Genomic DNA, 19,094 nt, shown 5'->3' on the forward strand with positions numbered 1-19,094 from the left:
TCTTTGCCTTCTGCCAGTCGTCTATCCATGCTCATATCTTCCCTCTAATACCATGGGCAGTCTCACGTGCGCCACCTTATCACAGACCTGAAAATCTGTAATCAACACCCGCTGACTCCTCGTTGTCTATCCTGCTATTTACTTCCTCAAAGAATACCAACAGATTTGTCACGCAAGATCTCCCCTTCACAAAACCCTGCTGACATTTGCTTCTAAGTACTTGGAAACCTCATTCTTAATAATAGATTCTAAAATCTTTCCAACCACTGAAGTCGTTGACTTCCTTTGTCAGCCACGGTCGTCTCATTCTCCTCTTGGAATCTTTCTTTCTCTTTGGGAAGAAAAGACCTTGCATCTTATGAATTACTCTCAGAAACCCCTGCTATTGCTGCTCCAGTCATTCCTGCCAGGGTACCCTTCCAATCAACTTTAGCAAGCTCCTCCCTCATTTCTAGCTTTATCCCCCGACAATTTGGGCTTGTGCAGAAAGAGGAAAGGAAACACAACATAAACAAATGTTTACTCAGCAGGGTATCAATTATTTAGAACAATTGCTAATTGACATTGACTGAAGTTGTTTAATAACTCATGGAGAAGAACAGATGGATAAAGCTCTTAGTTAATCACATGAATGGGTTTGCTATCATTCCCATCAGAGACCACTGGATATATACTCATTCTCAACTATTTGCATGCATCATTGCCTCTATATGCATTTGTGGTTATGTGTTGCCTCTCTCATAAAAAAAACATTTTAAAGTGTTTCACAGAATCATTATCAGATGTAAATGGACATCAAGCCAAAGTACAGGATGGGGAGAGATATTTATTTGGAAACCAAAAGCTTGGTTAAAAGCTTGATCACCAACTAAGTGCAGAGACAGGATATAGAACATGTAATAAATCTGCAGCTGCGTGATTAAGACAGCTGAAGACCTGGCTGTCAATACCGCAATAAAAGACGGGTGGTCATAAACACTCCGATTAGTTTGACAAGGTTACAGAGAAAGGGGGACAAAGCGCTACATCAGAAGGGCATCAGAAATGTCGACTTAGATGTTGGGGAATTGAACACCATGCAGGTAAAGAAAACCATACTTCACAGCTAGCAACAGATTACCACAATGTATTTATCGACTTGAAGTTAAGAGGTAAACATAAATATCTGGTATAAAGTCATTAAAAATCAATTATCATTAAACTGGTTTCCTGCAAATCGCAACCATCAGGCACTTAGTTGGCTGAAGACCAAATTTGCATTCTGGATGTCACCTTTCCAATAAGAAGTAATCATTCCAGATTTGCCTGCTGATTAACCAAATGTCATTAGTCAGAAACTGCATATGTTTTAACCACTAGGTTCAAAACAAAAACACATTTTTTTAAAATCCTATTTATACAGGGTAGGCCCTCAAAAGATCAATAAGGTCAGCTTTCAAATTTATGAAGCAAAAACTTGAATTCTTGCTTTAATGTGAAATGTTTTTGAGAATTGAATCTGTGCTCCTCGACTTTTTCGATATGAATCAGCCAATTGAATTGGTTGATGTGACTATTCCTCCTGGACTAAAATAAATAGCTTATTTCAGCACATGCCTCTTTTCTGTCAAATCTATGATTGAACTTTAAATCTGCTGTAATGGAGAAGAATGACAATTTTAGAAGCAGAATCAAAAAGGGAACAAATTGGGATTAATTCCCCAGATTGGATTTCACTTATTTTTGGCAGACTAAAACATTGTTGTATTTAATGACTGAGATCAAAGCTCCGCAAAGAATTGCAGTCAAAGATCTTTATAACAGTGTAAGGGTGGTTTATAGCCAGAACGAAGTGCACAATTCCTGGCAGGATCTCATTCAATTCAGTGCAAGTATCATCCCTTTAACGTGCACCAATTAGATGAGGGCATCAGACCTTAACGGCACACTCCAAAAAGCCGTGAGATTGCAACAAAATATGGCTGAGAGATACCTTGCAGACTAGAGAGAAGGAAATTCCCAGATTTACTCAGAGGGATTTAGAAGACCTGGTTAATGAAATACACACCAGGAGGTGGGTCTTTAGTACCCGAGAAGGCAGGAGACCTCTCAGGGATATTGTTAGGGGATGGCCAGAATAATCTCTTATAAAAGTAAATATCATGGAGCAATGTTGAAAGAAATTTCATATTCATACGCATATCTAAAAGTTTTTTAATGCCACTAATGCATCTTCGTTAACCACCATCACTGGCAGTACATTCCAGGCACTCACCACCCTTTGTATAAAAAAAACCTGCCTCACACATCTTCTTTAAACTTTTCACCGCCCTTAAAGCTATGGCCTCTAGTATTTGATTTTTTTCACCCTCAGAAAAATATTCTGTCTACCCTACCTATGCCTCTCATAATCTATCTATCTATCTATCTATCTATCTATCTATCTATCTATCTATCTATCTATCTATCTATCTATCTATCTATCTATCTATCACTAAAACTCTGATCTTGTTATCTTCCAGTTTGTGCGGTCTTTCTATTAGCGCAAAAACAGTTCGCGATAGCGCTACGATTTTCCACCAGTTCACTCACCATTCTCCTATGCTGCGATTGCACCAAGTTTCGTTCCAATCGGTTGAATGTTGTAAAAGTTAGGGAAGTTTCAAAAATCTTAAAAACCGCGCATGTGCAGATCGATCTCTTCTCCTGCTGTTCAGTGCCGCGCAGATTAGTCTCTTCCCCTGTCACTCACCGGGACAGTCCGCCCCTTCGTGCGCCATCGCTTCTTTACTGAAGCTGAGGATGGCTGGCGGAGGTTTCCAACCGGACACAATTTTCGGAGCGACCCGAAGCAGCCCAGACCCAAGCAGCCCAGCGTCGGAGACCCAGTCCAATCCAGCGTCGGAAACCCAGCCCTGCCGGGAGTCGGACATGTCCCCAAACGGAAAGCCGAAACTCTGATCCCGGCGGAGAACGACCTACGACCGCTGTCAGTCCCCATCGTACACTGCAATTCCAGCCACTACCCCTCTGGTCCCCCTCGCTGGCTCCTGCCCCTCCCCCGTGATACCCCCTCTCGCCCATGGCTCTTCCCGTCTTTTCTTCAAGCTCACTCCCCGTCCCCTCCTCCACAGCCCCCCTCCCCACACCTTTTCCCAACAACCCCCCGCCCACACCCCCCCGCTCACAACCCCACCTCTCCCCACAACTACCCCCTGCCCAATCCCCCCCCATCCCCCACACCCCTCCCCCCGCCCACGACCCTCTCCCCACCCACACCCCCCCCCCCCCCCGCCCCCGCCCAACCCTGCCCCCCACACACCCCCCCCGCCCACACACACCCCCCCGCCCACACACACGCCCTCCCACTCACACTCTCCCTCACATCCTCCCCATATCCCTCCCGCCCACATACACACCTCCTCACCGCCACATAATCCCCTCCCCAACACCCCCCTCCCCCCACACCACCATCTCCCCCCCTCCTACACATCCCCGTCCACATGCACACGTCCTCCCCTCCCCCACCCCACACCCCTCCTCCCCTCCCACCCCACATCCCTCCTCCCCTCCCGCCCACACCCCCCCACACACCCAACATCCCTCCCCCCCTCTCCTCTCACATGGGAAAAGGAGGGGGAGGGTGTGCTGGGGGATGAGGGGAAATGAGCCGCTCCTGCGCAGTTAGGGGCTATGGGTGAGTGGTGGAATGTAGCGTTGGGGGAACGAGTGAGTGGTGGAATATTGTGTTGGGGAATGGGTTGCGTTGGGGGACCGTGTGACTGGGACCCAACGGGTCCCACTTGGTTTTGTTTTATATACTGCTCCCAGGTCTTCTCGCAACCTCTGGCGTTCCACAGAAAACAATCCAAGTCCGTCCAAACTTCCCCTACAGCTATTACCACGTAATCCAGAAATCATTCTGCTAAACCCCATCCTTCCTGTAATGGGGCTATCAAAACTGCACACAATACTCTAAATGAGCCTATTCAAAGTCCTATAAAGTTGCATCAGTACTAACGATTTGTTTTAATATTTCTTGCTTCTTTACCTCCATTTTGCTTTTAGTCTCCTTCAGTTCTTTTCATCATCCTTTGTAAATTTCCAAAATTATCCTTACCTTCATCCCTGGGAAAATCGTGGCAATTTTAAGATTTTTCATTAAAATAACTTTATTACTAAAGAATAAATTTTCCTGTGGCTCCTATATTCTTCAATAGAACATTGAGATGAAATATTTATTTAAACATCTAATACTACTCATGTATTTAGATCTCTTTCAATCCAATTTCCCATCAATCTTCCTCTGTGACACTGCTTGTATTGTAAATATCATATTATGCTGTTTCCTTCACATTTCCTTGTTACTCCCCCCCCCCCCCACCCAGTACAATGCTGCCTCTTACCAATGAAGTATTCAAAATTAAGAAAAAGCTGCTTTAATGACCTGAAGATCTTTCGAAATGCCAGTGAACAATGTGATAAACAAGTAATTGTTGAATTGTTGTGATCATATAAAGCTTATTATTAAGAGAAAAATTCAAAAGGAAATGAGGTGATGAGAACAAATTAAAAGAACGTTTTCTTGTTTGAAAGTATGAATGAGGACCTCCATTTTAGAGTATCCACTCAGACTTAAATGCCGAACAGTTGATGATCTTTAACTTATTCAACCAAGAGTTCACACTAGAACAATAAGGAAAACAGAAACTTAAAACTATATATTTCCTTATACGTATTTCTCAAATATCAGCTGTGCATATGTCTAAATATCTTATATAAGCCAGCATTTTCAGTAGTAATCTTACATCATCTATGTTCAGTTTGACTTTTCCTTGTGTCCAACAGCTTAAAATAATTTTGCCCTCAAAATTGCTGAAAACGTGAGGCCGTAATATCCAACTGAAGGAGAAGGTAAAATATTTGAGACAAAGTACCTAGATAAGGAGTACCTAGATAATACCTAGATAAGGAGAAATGTCTTCAATCAAACAATTCTCTATCACAGGTCAAGTCAATGGATATATTTAAGAGGGAGACATATGAACTTCGGAACACAGAAAGCATAAATGGGCATGACAAAATATGATGTTCAGATGGAGGATCACAGATCATCCTAATGAATGGCAGAGCATGCCCAAATGGCTGAATTGTCTACTTCCTGTTCCACTTCTAAGTCAGGTGGAAAGATAGATATTAATAAATGGAAAGAATTACTAGATGACAACAGATGCAGTGAGAGAGAGAAAAACAAGAATTGAAAATTTCCATCAAAATCTCTAAGATATTCAAAATCTGAAGGAATGAGAAGACTCCATGGTTGGTATTATATTTTTCTTGCACTACAAATTATCAGCCCTATATTATTGTGGAGTTGGGCTGTTGGTTACTATTAATTTTGAAACAAATTTATAGTTCAGTAATTAAAAACATAGAAATTAGGTGCAGGAGTAGGCCATTCAGCCCTTCGAGCCTGCACCGCCATTCAATATGATCATGGCTGATCATCCAACTCAGTATCCCATACCTGCCTTCTCTCCATACCCTCTGATCCCCTTAGCCACAAGGGCCACATCTAACTCCCTCTTAAATATAGCCAATGAACTGGCCTCAACTACCCTCTGTGGCAGAGAGTTCCAGAGATTCACTACTCTCTGTGTGAAAAAAGTTCTTCTCATCTCGGTTTTAAAGGATTTCCCCCTTATCCTTAAGCTGTGACCTCTTGTCCTGGACTTCCCCAACATCGGGAACAATCTTCCTGCATCTGGCCTGTCCAACCCCTTAAGAAGTTTGTAAGTTTCTATAAGATCCCCTCTCAATCTCCTAAATTCTAGAGAGTATAAACCAAGTCTATCCAGTCTTTCTTCATAAGACAGTCCTGACATCCCAGGAATCAGTCTGGTGAACCTTCTCTGCACTCCCTCTATGGCAATAATGTCCTTCCTCAGATTTGGAGACCAAAACTGTACGCAATACTCCAGGTGTGGTCTCACCAAGACCTTGTACAACTGCAGTAGAACCTCCCTGCTCCTATACTCAAATCCTTTTGCTATGAAAGCTAACATACCATTCGCTTTCTTCACTGCCTGCTGCACCTGCATGCCTACTTTCAATGACTGGTGTACCATGACACCCAGGCCTCGCTGCATCTCCCCTTTTCCTAATCGGCCACCATTTAGAAAAAAGTCTGCTTTCCTGTTTTTGCCACCAAAATGGATAACCTCACATTTATCCACATTATACTGCATCTGCCAAACATTTGCCCACTCACCCAGCCTATCCAAGTCACCTTAGTCTCCTAGCATCCTCCTCACAGCTAACACTGCCCCCCAGCTTAGTGTCATCCGCAAACTTGGAGATATTGCCTTCAACTTCCTCATCCAGATCATTAATATATATTGTAAATAGCTGGGGTCCCAGCACTGAGCCTTGCGGTACCCCACTAGTCACTGTCCGCCATTGTGAAAAGGACCCATTTACTCCTACTCTTTGCTTCCTGTTTGCCAGCCAGCTCGCTATCCACATCAATACTGAACCCCCAATGCAGTGTGCTTTAAGTTTGTATACTAATTTCTTATGTGGGACCTTGTCAAAAGCTTCTGGAAGTCCAGATACACAACATCCACTGGTTCTCCCCTATCCACGCTACTAGTTACATCCTCGAAAAATTCTATAAGATTCGTCAGACATGATTTACCTTTCGTAAATCCATGCTGACTTTGTCCAATGATTTCACCACTTTCCAAATGTGCTGCTAACCCATCTTTAATAACTGACTCTAACAGTTTCCCCACTACCGATGTTAGACTAACTGGTCTGTAATTCCCCGTTTTCTCTCTCCCTCCCTTCTTAAAAAGTGGGGTTACGTTTGCTACCCGCCAATCCTCAGGAACTACTCCAGAATCTAAAGAGTTTTGAAAGATTATTACTAATGCATCCACTATTTCTGGAGCTACTTCCTTAAGTACTCTGGGATGCAGCCTATCTGGCCTTGGGGATTTATCGGCCTTTAATCCATTTAATTTACCCAACACCACTTCCCGACTAACCTGGATTTCACTCAATTCCTCCATCTCCTTTGACCCGCGGTCCCCTGCTATTTCCGGCAGATTATTTATGTCTTTCTTAGTGAAGACGGAACCAAAGTAGTTATTCAATTGGTCCGCCATATCCTTGTTCCCCATGATCAACTCACCTGTTTCTGACTGCAAGGGACCTACATTTGTTTTAACTAATCTCTTTCTTTTCACATATCTATAAAAAGCTTTTGCAGTCAGTTTTTATGTTCCCTGCCAGTTTTCTTTCATAATCTATTTTTCCTTTCCTAATTAAGCCCTTTGTCCTCCTCTGCTGGTCTCTGAATTTCTCCCAGTCCTCTGGTATGCTGCTTTTTCTGGCTAATTTGTACGCATCATCCTTCGCTTTGATACTATCCCTGATTTCCCTTGTTATCCACGGATGCACTACCTTCCCTGATTTATTCTTTTGCCAAACTGGGATGAACAATTTTTGTAGTTCATCCATGCAGTCTTTAAATGTCTTCCATTGCATATCCACCGTCAACCCTTTTAGAATTAATTGCCAGTCAATCTTGGCCTATTCACGTCTCATACCCTCAAAGTTACCTTTCTTTAAGTTCAGAACCATTGTTTCTGAATTAACAATGTCACTCTCCATCCTAATGAAGAACTCAACCATATTATGGTCACTCTTGCCCAAGGGGGCACGTACAACAAGACTGCTAACTAACCCTTCCTCATTACTCAATACCCAGTCTAAAATAGCCTGCTCTCTTGTTGGTTCCTCTACATGTTGATTTAGATAACTATCCCGCATACATTCCAAGAAATCCTCTTCCTCAGCACCCCTGCCAATTTGATTCACCCAATCTATATGTAGATTGAAGTCACCCATTATAACTGTTTTACCTTTGTCGCACGCATTTCTAATTTCCTGTTTGATACCATCTCGAACTTCACTACTACTGTTAGGTGGCCTGTACACAACACCCACCAGCGTTTTCTGCCCCTTAGTGTTTCGCAGCTCTACCCATACCGATTCCACATCCTCCAAACTAATGTCCTTCCTTTCCATTGCGTTAATCTCCTCTCTAACCAGCAACACTACCCCACCCCCTTTTCCTTTCTCTCTATCCCTCCTGAATATTGAATATCCCTGGTTGTTCAGCTCCCAGCCTTGGTCACCCTGGAGCCATGTCTCCGTGATCCCAACTATATCATAATCATTAATGGCTATCTGCACGTTCAACTCATCCACCTTATTACGAATACTCCTTGCATTGAGACACAAAGCCTTCAGGCTTGTTTTTACAACGCTCTTCCCCCTTATACAATTATGTTGAAAAGTGGCCCTTTTTGATTTTTACCCTGGTTTTGTCTGCCTGCCACTTTTACTTTTCACCTTGCTATCTATTGCTTCTACCCTCATTTTACCCTCATTGCCTCTCTGCTCTTGTACCCATCCCCCTGCCACATTAGTTTAATTAACTCTTCTCTATCTATCTATCTATCTATCTATCTATCTATCTATCTATCTATCTATCTATCTATCTATCTATCTATCTATCTATCTATCTATCTATCTATCTATCTATCTATCTTACGGCAGATGGCAACTACTAAATTAACAAGACTATTATTAATAAGGCTAAAGATTTTCACCATCTTAAAAAATAAACATCAAGATTGAGCAGGGTTGCTTAGTTTTCTTGTTTCGTCCATCCAATAAGTGATTTGAATGAGCAGCTCAGCGTCTTTTAATCAATGTGCTATGATCAGCTTTTTGGAAAAGTATCCCCTGGAAATAGAGACTACACAAAATATTGGCAATTCCCTCATCCACTTTTCTAATTTGTCCAGATCAGCCTTAGATTCCCATGGCTCAATTGCTAAGGCATAAACTGTCTTCTGTGGTAGATTGAACAAGTCAAACAAACCCCGAGTGATGAATCTGCATGCAATGAAATGCCATTTCACAAAAAGAAATTCCAACTCTATCGTGGAAACATTTCGGAATTACCATTTTAACAACTGTTTTTTTGGTGAGGAGCTCCAATATAAATAAAAGAATCAAATCATTAAAAAACAATAACAGCTGTAAAATTCCAAATTACTACCTTATGTAAGTATAACAATTACTTCAACATTTTTGAACCCATGGGTCTCAATATTTTGAGCAGAATACTTGACTGAAAGAAATGTCGTCATAAATATGCAGACACTCAAACAGCCCTGATTGCTGGAATATTGTCCTTTCAGCTGAAGGATATAGCTCTAAATCCATCTTAGATAGAATGCATTAAGATCTATGTTGGTGTTAAGAGTTGTGATGGTGTGATGGAGCTGGTCAGCCTGAATACATTTTCCAATAACACTCTGAACATACAACATATAATTACTCTCTATTTTGTAATCTGAATTGGATTCTATAAAATAGTTTTAAAAAAGTGGAAAGTTGGACTGCAACATTTCGAACAGGTTTGCAATGCATAAGTGATGTAGGTTTAAAGCACGAAAAAAATAATAACATTTCATGGATTCTCAATGGTGACTCTGAGTAATTGTGACTCAGTGACCAGAATCCCCAAGTCCCATAGATTAAGTGTTCTAGACCTGCTCTTCATCTTTGGATGGTTTATTTATTGTGATTGTTAATTAGTATCAATCCAACAGCTTTTAAAATGTTCACGTGTTATGACGGACAAAATCAAAGGGAGCAGATAACAATCCTCAGATTGTAATGAATGCACTGATGTCATATTTGAGAGGTCAGTGCAAAGGCCAACAGCATCTATCCAGGCTTTCTTGAATTCAGACCTAAAGTGGGAGGAAATAGGTTCTCTCTTTTTCAACGTCATCATTCCTCACCTGGAAAAGGACATGGAAAAGCTCATCATCCTGGCACATCAGTCATAAAAGGTCAGATAATTAATCTGGTATAAATGCATTAAAGCCATACAATTTAGCTTAGGTTCATGTAATATAATTGGTAGTGGCCCCAACATTAATATAAAGATCATTTGGTGGTGAAAATAATCAGTAGACAATTATTATATATATATATATTTTAGTCCTTTAAGAATGCAAGTAGTAAGATGCAGAAGTAGGTTATACAACGCCTCACTATTCAACAGATGAGATTAGACCATTCCAGACTAGACTTTTCCATAGGCCCTTAGATGATACCAATCTTCAATTCCATTTTGCTGCCTGATCTAATTTTCTCCCCATCTTCCTTAATGTCCAAAAATGTCTCTCAACTTCATATATACAAACCACTGAGCATTCATACCTCTCTGAGAAGTTGAGAATTCAAAACAAATTGTCATAGTTTACATGAAGAATATTATTTTTATCTCAATGCTATAATACACCATTTGCCCTTTAATTATGCTTCCAAATTCTAGGCTAACCAGGTACTGCCACATGTCAATCCTTTTTCAGAATTTTGTACGTATCAGCGAGAATACCTCTTCTTCTAAACGAATGAATGTGCGCCAATATCATTCTATTTTTTAGGATGAATTGCTTGAGTAAAGCTACGCCGTATCTACTCCAAGTATATCCATCTTTAAGTAAGATTATTAACGCATGCACATACACTGAAGGAGGACTAACTGAACCCCTATATAATTTAACATAACTTATTTTGTCCTCTAACTCTCCACAATTTGCCTTCAGAACTGCCTGGTGTCCCTGTGTTTTATAAACCACAAAATAGGATAATCATGACACAATGTAAATTTTGACAACTTATTTCCTCCGTTTAGTATAGAGATACAGCGTGGAAACTGACCCTTTGGCCCAGAGTCCACGCTGACCAGCAATCTCTGTACACAAGTTCTATCCTAGACACCAAGGACAATTTCCAGAAGCCAATTAACCTACAAACCTGCATGTCTTCATGCCACGCGATCACAGGGAGAAGGGACAAACCCCATACAACCCATGGTTAGGATTGAACCCGGGTCTCTGGCGCTGTCTTCTTCTTCTTTTCATGCCCATCTTGTTACAAATGTTGACCTCGCTGTCATCGTCCGTCCTGAAGAAAACGCAAGCTTCCGGCGACAATCAGTGGAAGCCATCATGTCGCAATAGATGATGGTAGTAGCAGAATTAGCTCAGGATTCTGTGCTATGGGGCCTCAGGCGCTGTAAGGCAGCAACTCTACCGCTGCATCACTATGCCACCCTGGCCTGTTCCTGATTAAGCTAAAAGTTCATAAAATGGATTGGCCATTGCCACATTTGTGCATACCATATAGTTCATATTCAATGAAAAAGAAACATTAATATAGAAAGGTTTGTGCACAAAATTGAAGGTATAGACAACATAGGCTACAGGAATCTGGAATAGAGGGGTAGGATATTAAGAAGCGGTCTGAGTGCACTCTTTTACCACGCAATCCTCAGTATACACTTATCACTATTCAAAAAGGATTAATCTCTCTAGACCTCCCAAAACAATTCAGTTTTCCCGTCCTTGCACCAAATCTACACATGGACTGACATTTCTGATTGTGGAACATACACCTGTTTAAAATGTCATGTGTATTTGGACTGATTAGATGTAGTTAGCAAGTGCTTTACAATTTTTCTTTCTGGTTACTATAACTGAAGTTCTCTAGTTCAGAATTTATGCAAAGATTATCTAATTTGTTCCATTTCATATAATCATTATTTTCCAGATTCAGCATGGGAATGTTCTCAAATATACTGAAGTTTTGATGACTTCACACTAAAATGTCAATCTCAGTCATTACCTGAAAGAGTCAATTTCGCAGTCACCAAGTTTAAATTTATATCTAATTTGCCAACTTTGTGGCAAGGTCAAGACACCTAGTTTTAGAATCATTAACGTATAGGAAAACCATATTTATTGTTTTGTGACTTGTAAAATCCTAGCCTGTTCCAAAGCACTCAATGTCACAAATAATTTTTGAAATGTAATCACATAACTATAGAAATGTAATAAACCTGGCAACTAATTTGCACTCAGCAATATATTACAAATAGTAATGAGAGTCTAGATAATTCATTTAATGATTTTTGAGTGTATGGCATTAGTTGTAAAATCTATATTTGCGTAAGTAAATGGGATAATTCTCTGGATTTCTTCATAGTTCCACGGAGACGTTTATCTTCATCCGTAGGGCAGATTGAACACTACTTTAACATCTCATCCAAAATACATTTTCTCCGACAGTACTCAATGCTTGAGTATCACTGCAGATTATATATCACACCAGCAACCCACAATCTAACTCGAGACAAGAGGTCCACCACTGTGACACAGCTGACAAAACCGGTAAGTGAGAACTAAAGCCAAGTCTGAAAGATTAAGTAAATAATTCTGGCAACTGCCTGGAATTGACTAAACTCTGTAGCTGACTAAAGAAGAAGTAACACTGTGGAGGAAAAAAAAGGATGTGCAAAAACCTTTATGGTACAAAGATTAAGCAAGCTTGTTACAAAAAGAGGCAGAAGCAAAAATATCTAGGATTGCAGAAAAACACTGTAATTTTTATCTGTCCAATAATCACAGGAGGCCTGCAGTATCTCTTGGCTCATAAAGACTCCTCACACCCTTGTAATGGACTGTTCGAACTACTTCCCTCCGGCAGACGTTACAAGGCCTTCTACGCCTGAACCTCCAGACTCAGGAACAGCTTCATTCCCAGAGCTATAGCGGCTCTGAACCGGCCCTGCTGAGTGCCCCCCATCCCCCTGGACTGTCTCCCTCGGATGGTCACGTCGCACAGACACATCTGCACTTTAGTCTGCTGAACTGTTTTGACTGTTTTACTGTTCTTTTTACAATCCATGTTCTCGGGATATCTAAATCCAAATTTTATTAGTTATTTATGTTATGACATCGGTTGGAAGCTGCATACCAAATCTCGTTGCGCTTATGTGCAGTGACAATAAAAGATATTATTATTATTATTATTATTATTATTATTATTCTATCTTGATATAGATGTAGTTTAGTGTTAGTGTCATGCTCACGTGAGGGTGACCCGGCTTGGGGCTGGAACGGTGCTCCGGTGGCTGAGACGGCGTTTTGGCAGCGGCGGCCTGAGTGCGGGGTTCGGCCGCGGGCCAGTGGACGACGTCGTCAACAGCTGTGTCCACTGGACTGGAGAGCGGCAGCTTCAACCACCCCGGTCCGCGGTGTTTGAACCGGCCCGTTCATGGAGCTCGGTGAGCCGCGGGACTGATTTTACCATCGCCCGGTGGGGTATCGCCTCAGCGCAGAGGGAGAAGAGGAGGGAAGAGACTGCAGCCCTAAGGTTTTTGCCTCCATCACAGTGAGGAGGTGCTTGGTGGACTCAATGTGGTGGATGTTAATTTGTGTTTACTGTCTGTTCTGTTGTTTATTATTGTATGTATGGCTGCAGGTAACGACATTTTGTTCTCTGAATGACAAATAAAGGATCTAATTCTAATTCTAATAATTTATATATAATTACTATGTAATAATTTTCAACCATGCTAGAAATATTACACGCTGTAGAGAATATTAAAGATAGACACAAAATGCTAGTGTAATTTGGTGGGTCAGGCAGTATCTCTGTCAAAAATGGATATGTGACGTTTCGGATCGGGACCCTACCTCAGACTGACTGCGGGGGATAGCGGGAAAAATAACTGGGAGAGAAGAGGCGGCTGGACAAATCATAGTCGGCAACAGATCACCTCAGACATGGGGGGTTCCCTGATTGGCAGATTGCTGAACTGTAAATCTTGTTGAAGCACTTGCATGACCCCAAATATAGCTCCCTGTTTGTTGGTTGTGTCAAACAGTCCTTGCTCCAGGTTTATAAAGGCCCTATTCCTCCAACTCTTTCTCCACTACATCGATGACTGTAGGGGTGGGAGAATGCAACCTTCACGTGGTCCGCCCTGTTTCGACGAATGCAATCAACTTGGCGTGCACAATCAAATAAGATCAAATAGAACAAGCTGTCCTACAACTTTAGGTCATGAACGCCATACGCAAGAAGAAGAAGAAGATGATTGTATCAGGGCTGCCTCCTGCACCTGTGCAGAACTCATGGACTTCATGGCTGACACCTAACCCCATTTTCCTGCCTTCTCCTCATAACCTCTGATTCCTGTCGAGCATGTGTACATTATAAGTGCAATACTTGTGGGTGCTGCCATTGGGTTCAGCAAGTCTCGAGGTTCAATAAACAGTAGGTACTCACCCCTGCTGCATATTACCCTTTGACCCATGCTAAAATGTGTAGTCAAGAAAAGTCCTTCTGCTCTGTGTCTGGGAAGAACTACATCTACAATAGTTTACAAGAACAAATAGTTTGTATTGCAACACATGGCCAACAAGAGAAGGGCTTGGGATGGCTAATGCTAGACAGAACCATTTTCACACAAAAGGCTAGATCATTTGAAAAACATGGAAATGGATTGGTCTCGTTGTAAGATCTCGTGATCGCGTGGGTTTTCGCCGAGATCTTCGGTTTCTTCCCACACTCCAAAGATGCACAGGTTTGTAGGTTAATTGGCTTAGTATAAATGTAAATTTTCCCTAGTGTGTGTAGGATAGTGCGACAATGTGCAGGAATCACTGGTCCATGTGGACTCGGAGGGCTGAAGGGCTTGTTTCTGCACTGTATCTCTAAACTAAACTAAACATATACCCTGGAAGAGCAAAATAAATTACATTAAAATTAAGATACTCTATTGTTTGAAGCACAACAGATGAAGTAAAACAGAAGTATAGATCTGAGCCTAGCTAAGTTTATTATTAAACTGTGCAGAAAATGTGAGCAAAGGTTATGAACTTAGAATTTGCAATATGTCATGATAAATTGCAACCAGTTAGTACAACATCATATAATTAGGTAACACAAAGTGTAAGGGATTACCTAAGAATGCATTTAAAATTGGACTCAATATTAAGGCAGTTACGTTCTTCAGCCATGCAAGCCTGGCCTTGTTGCTTCTACAGTCCAGCACAAATGTAAATTAGAATGCAAATATTTTAATGTAGTGCATAACTTACACTGCAAATCCACCAACCAGCAGCCAGAGATGATCCCCATCAAACACTTCTTGGTACAGGGAGCATTATCATTGGGAACAATAATGTGCGTCACTAAAAGCAAAAATAAAATAATAACTTGTGATTAAAAATACTTTCGAACAGACTTTAACATAATAATTCATTATCTTCCTTTCCCATTGGACTTCAATTTGGAGTTCATGGTATGATAGTCCAAATAATAAGATTTGTTCATTCATAGAAGATACAGTGGAGCAGCCATGACCACCGAGTTGAGTTACATGAAGGACACACAAACCTTAAACTATGTTCTATTGCATTACCAAATTAAGATGAATAACTGAATTTTCCTTGTTCATCTGCCAATATTAGAACCGACAATTGAAAATGAGGATACCTTCTCTATAGGCAATGAAATTTCAAGAGAAACACTTGTAAAAAATAGAAATAGTCAGCTGATAAATATAAGCACAAATTAAACCCATCATAAAGTACCTATAAACTGGTGAGCAGTTATCGATTGACTATTATTCTGCCTTTTTTGGGGGGAAATGCAACAAATTACTGCAAAATGTTTCCACTAGCTGTTTTTACAAGCATTGACCTAGTCACTAGCAAAACAGCTAGTGGAAACATTTTTGATTCAATTGTTGCCCCCCCCCCCCTCACATCTCACAAACTAGTAAACCTGAAATAATAACAAAAGTACTGAAAATTTGCTCTCCAATGCCTGTGCTGCATGAGCACAGCTTGGTTGCAAATCATGCCGGAGGCAAACATTTTCAAATGCAAATGTTGATACAATTGGGGGAGTTTATATTGAAAATATCTAATTGGTACTAATGGAAATCCTGCTGGGTGCTGAGGTTTCGAAATGTGAGTGAATGATTGAGTAGAGGGTGCCTATCAAGCAAGCTGGTAAATCCTACAACGTATCATGATGGGCTGAGAAAGATACAGGACATTGGTTACCGCATTTCCTGGCAATGAAGACGCTATTTTTTACCCTCACATAAGGCCGGAAAATTTACCTGCGTCTTGGAGGCCGAAGGTTAACTTGTTAGCCAGAAAGATAGATCGCTTTTAAAACATGGGGGGGGGGGGGGGGGGGGGGGTGACACAATGAGGCCTAACACAGGGGTCGGCAACCTACGGCCCGGATCCGGCCATAACCCAAACTCATCCGGCCTGCAGCCGTATTTTTTTCCAATTAGTTTTCGCGACCTGGGAACTTCAGCCAGTCCCGGGGCACGCAGGGGACCTGGGTGCTACAGCCAGATCTGCCAGCCGACCTCGGCGCTACAGCCAGTACCGGGGCAGGTGGGCGACCTGGGAACTGCAGCCAGAACCGGGGTAAGCAAGCTGACCTGGGAACTGCAGCCATTCGCGGGGCACGCAGCCGACCTGGGTGTCACAGCCAGACCTGGGGCAAGCGAGCCCTCTCAGTACGGCTAGGGAGGGGGGGAAGAGTTTCTTTCACAGCGTGTGGGGAGTCTGGCCTGGATCAGCATGGCCTGGGCTGCACAAAGTAGTAAACTTGGCTGGGCTACCAGGGGTAAAGTTGCGGGGAAGGCAGGAGCGTTGAGAAGGAAGGGGTCAGGGATCATGCCAGCAACTCACTCAGTAGATTGGGTGGCTGCAAGCGGCCGCCGGGACCAGACAGCGGAACAGGCCGCCACACCAGCGCCTTCTGCCGGCCAGCCAGCCATGGTGTCCTTCGGCACAGGCGCAACCGGTGGAGGTGGTGGTTGGTGGGTAGCTACTGAGCGGAAGGCTAGCTGCTCCGTCTCGAGTTCTCTCTCTCTCCCCGTTATGTGATCTCCCTGAGCCAGGAAGTCTCCGTCACTCAGACTTGCGCATTGTGGGACAGGCGAAGATGGAAGCTCCCTGGTCCTCCTTGCCTCCTTGAAGGAGTTTCACATCTTCCTTTCTACTGACTAAACCAAATCCGTGATCCTGGCCCGCCAGCCTTTTTTCAAAATTTAGCAACTCGAAATGGGGGTGCGTCTTCATTGCCGGGAAATACGGTAGGTGAAATGGCAAGGATATGGCTAATGGTGTATAATGTAGAAAATCTAAGGCCATCCACTTTGATGAGAAAAATAGGTTGTTTTTTTTTTAAATCTGAGAGATTGAAAGGTTTTGGTGCTCAAAGGAATTTGGATGCCCTTGTACAAGAGTCATTGATCATTTTAGTGCAGCACAGTGGTTGATGCCTTACAGTGTCAGAGACCCACGTTCGATCCTGACTATCTGTGCTCTCCATACGGAGTTTGTACATTCTCCCTGTGACCGGGTGGGTTTTCTCTTGGTGCCGGATCCTCCAACACACCAACGACATACAGGTTTGTAGTGTAATTAACTTCTGTAAATTGTAAATTGTCCCTCTTCTGTCAGATAGTGCCAGCGTACTGATCGCTGGTCGGCACAGACTCGATGGGTCGAAGGGCCTGTTTTCATGCTGTATCTCTAAAGAGACATTTATGACAATAAAACACTCTTGACTCTCTTGACTAAAGTTAATATGTAGCAGCAGGGAAGCAATCAGAAAAGCAAATTGTACTGTTACTGCAAGAGGAGTTGAGTAAGAAGTAGAGAGATCTTGTGCCTCACGAATAATGTGTCTAGTCTCCCTTGGTAAGGAAGGATGTGCCTGCGAGAAAGGGAGTGAATCTTCACCAAATTGGTTCCTGGGATGACAGGCATGTTGGATGAGGAGAGATCAGGCTGTCTGGACCTATATTCTTTTCAAAAGAATATACATTGAGCTCATTAAAATGTGCAAAATTCTTAAAAGGGCTTGCCAGGGTTAATACTGGGATCATGCTTCTCTGACTGAGGGGTTTTGAACCAAAAGTCTCAAAATGGGGGATAGGCTATTCAAAACAGACAATGGGGTATTTCTTCACTCAAGTGACTGATGAACTTTTGGAATTCATAATCAAAGAGGGCTGCAATATCTGAAACAGATATCAATCAATATTTCTGATAAAAGGTCACTGATCTGAAGCAGCAAGTCCTTTTTTCTCTTCACTGATGGTGCCTATCCTACTGAGCGTTTCTAGCATTTGAATGGACAACAAGAAACAAAACTAAGGTACATTGAGACATGGTATGGAAGGCGATGAATTGAAAATGAACAGCAAAGAACGGACATCAGTCTGAAGAAGAGTGCTGACCCAAAATGTTGCCTGTCCATTTCCTTCCAGTGACACTGTCCATTTTCACTGTCCAGTGGCTAGTGGGGTGCCATAGGCTCAGTGCTGGGACCCCAGTTATTTACAATATATATTAATGATTTAGACAAATGAATTAAATGTAACATCTCCAAGTTTGAGGATGACACAAAGCTGGATGGCAGTGTGAGCTGCGAGGAGGATACTATAAGGCTGCAGGGTGACTTGGATAGGTTGGGTGAGTGGGCAGATACAGTGCAGTATTTCATGAGGATAAATATGAGGTTATCCACTTTGGTGGCAAGAACAAGAAGGCAGATTATAATCTGAATGGTGTCAGATTAGGAAAAAGGAGGTGTAACGAAACCTGAGTGTCCTTGTACATCAGTCACTGAAAGTAACATAGCGAGAGGATTTGAGAATAGGAGCAAGGAGGTCCTACTACAGTTGTACAGGGCCCTGATGACACCACACCTGGAGTATTGTGTGCAGTTTCGGTCTAATTTGAGGAAGGACATTCTTGCTATTGAGGGAGTGCAGCGTAGGTTCAGCAGGATAATTCTCGGGATGGCGGGACTGGCATATGATGAAAGAATGTATAGACTGCGCTTATATTCACAGGAATTTAGGATGAGAGGCGATCTTACAGAAACATATACAATTCTTAAATGATTGGACAGGAGCAATGCAAGAAAAATGGTCCCAATATTGGGGGAGTCCAGAACCAGGTGTCACAGTTTAAGAATAAGAGGCAGGCCATTTAGGACTAAGAGGAAAAACTTTTTTTCATCCAGAGAGTTGTGAATCTGTGGAATTCTCTGCCACAGAAGGCAGTGGAGGCCAATTCTCTGGATGTTTTCAAGAGAGAGTTAAATAAAGCTCTTAGGGCTAACGT

General features: G+C 42.2%; 1 protein-coding gene across 1 annotated transcript in view; it reads right to left on the reverse strand.

Moving 5' to 3' along the window:
- Positions 1-19,094, reverse strand: part of bard1 (BRCA1 associated RING domain 1) — a 190,415-nt gene that overhangs the window by 13,194 nt on the left and 158,127 nt on the right. Inside the window, 1 exon segment of the mRNA XM_055638306.1 lies at positions 15,024-15,116. Within this exon segment, the coding sequence (XP_055494281.1) occupies positions 15,024-15,116 (93 nt within the window).

The sequence above is a fragment of the Leucoraja erinacea genome, chromosome 7, assembly GCF_028641065.1.
Source record: "Leucoraja erinacea ecotype New England chromosome 7, Leri_hhj_1, whole genome shotgun sequence".
In the NCBI taxonomy this organism is placed as follows: domain Eukaryota; kingdom Metazoa; phylum Chordata; class Chondrichthyes; order Rajiformes; family Rajidae; genus Leucoraja; species Leucoraja erinaceus.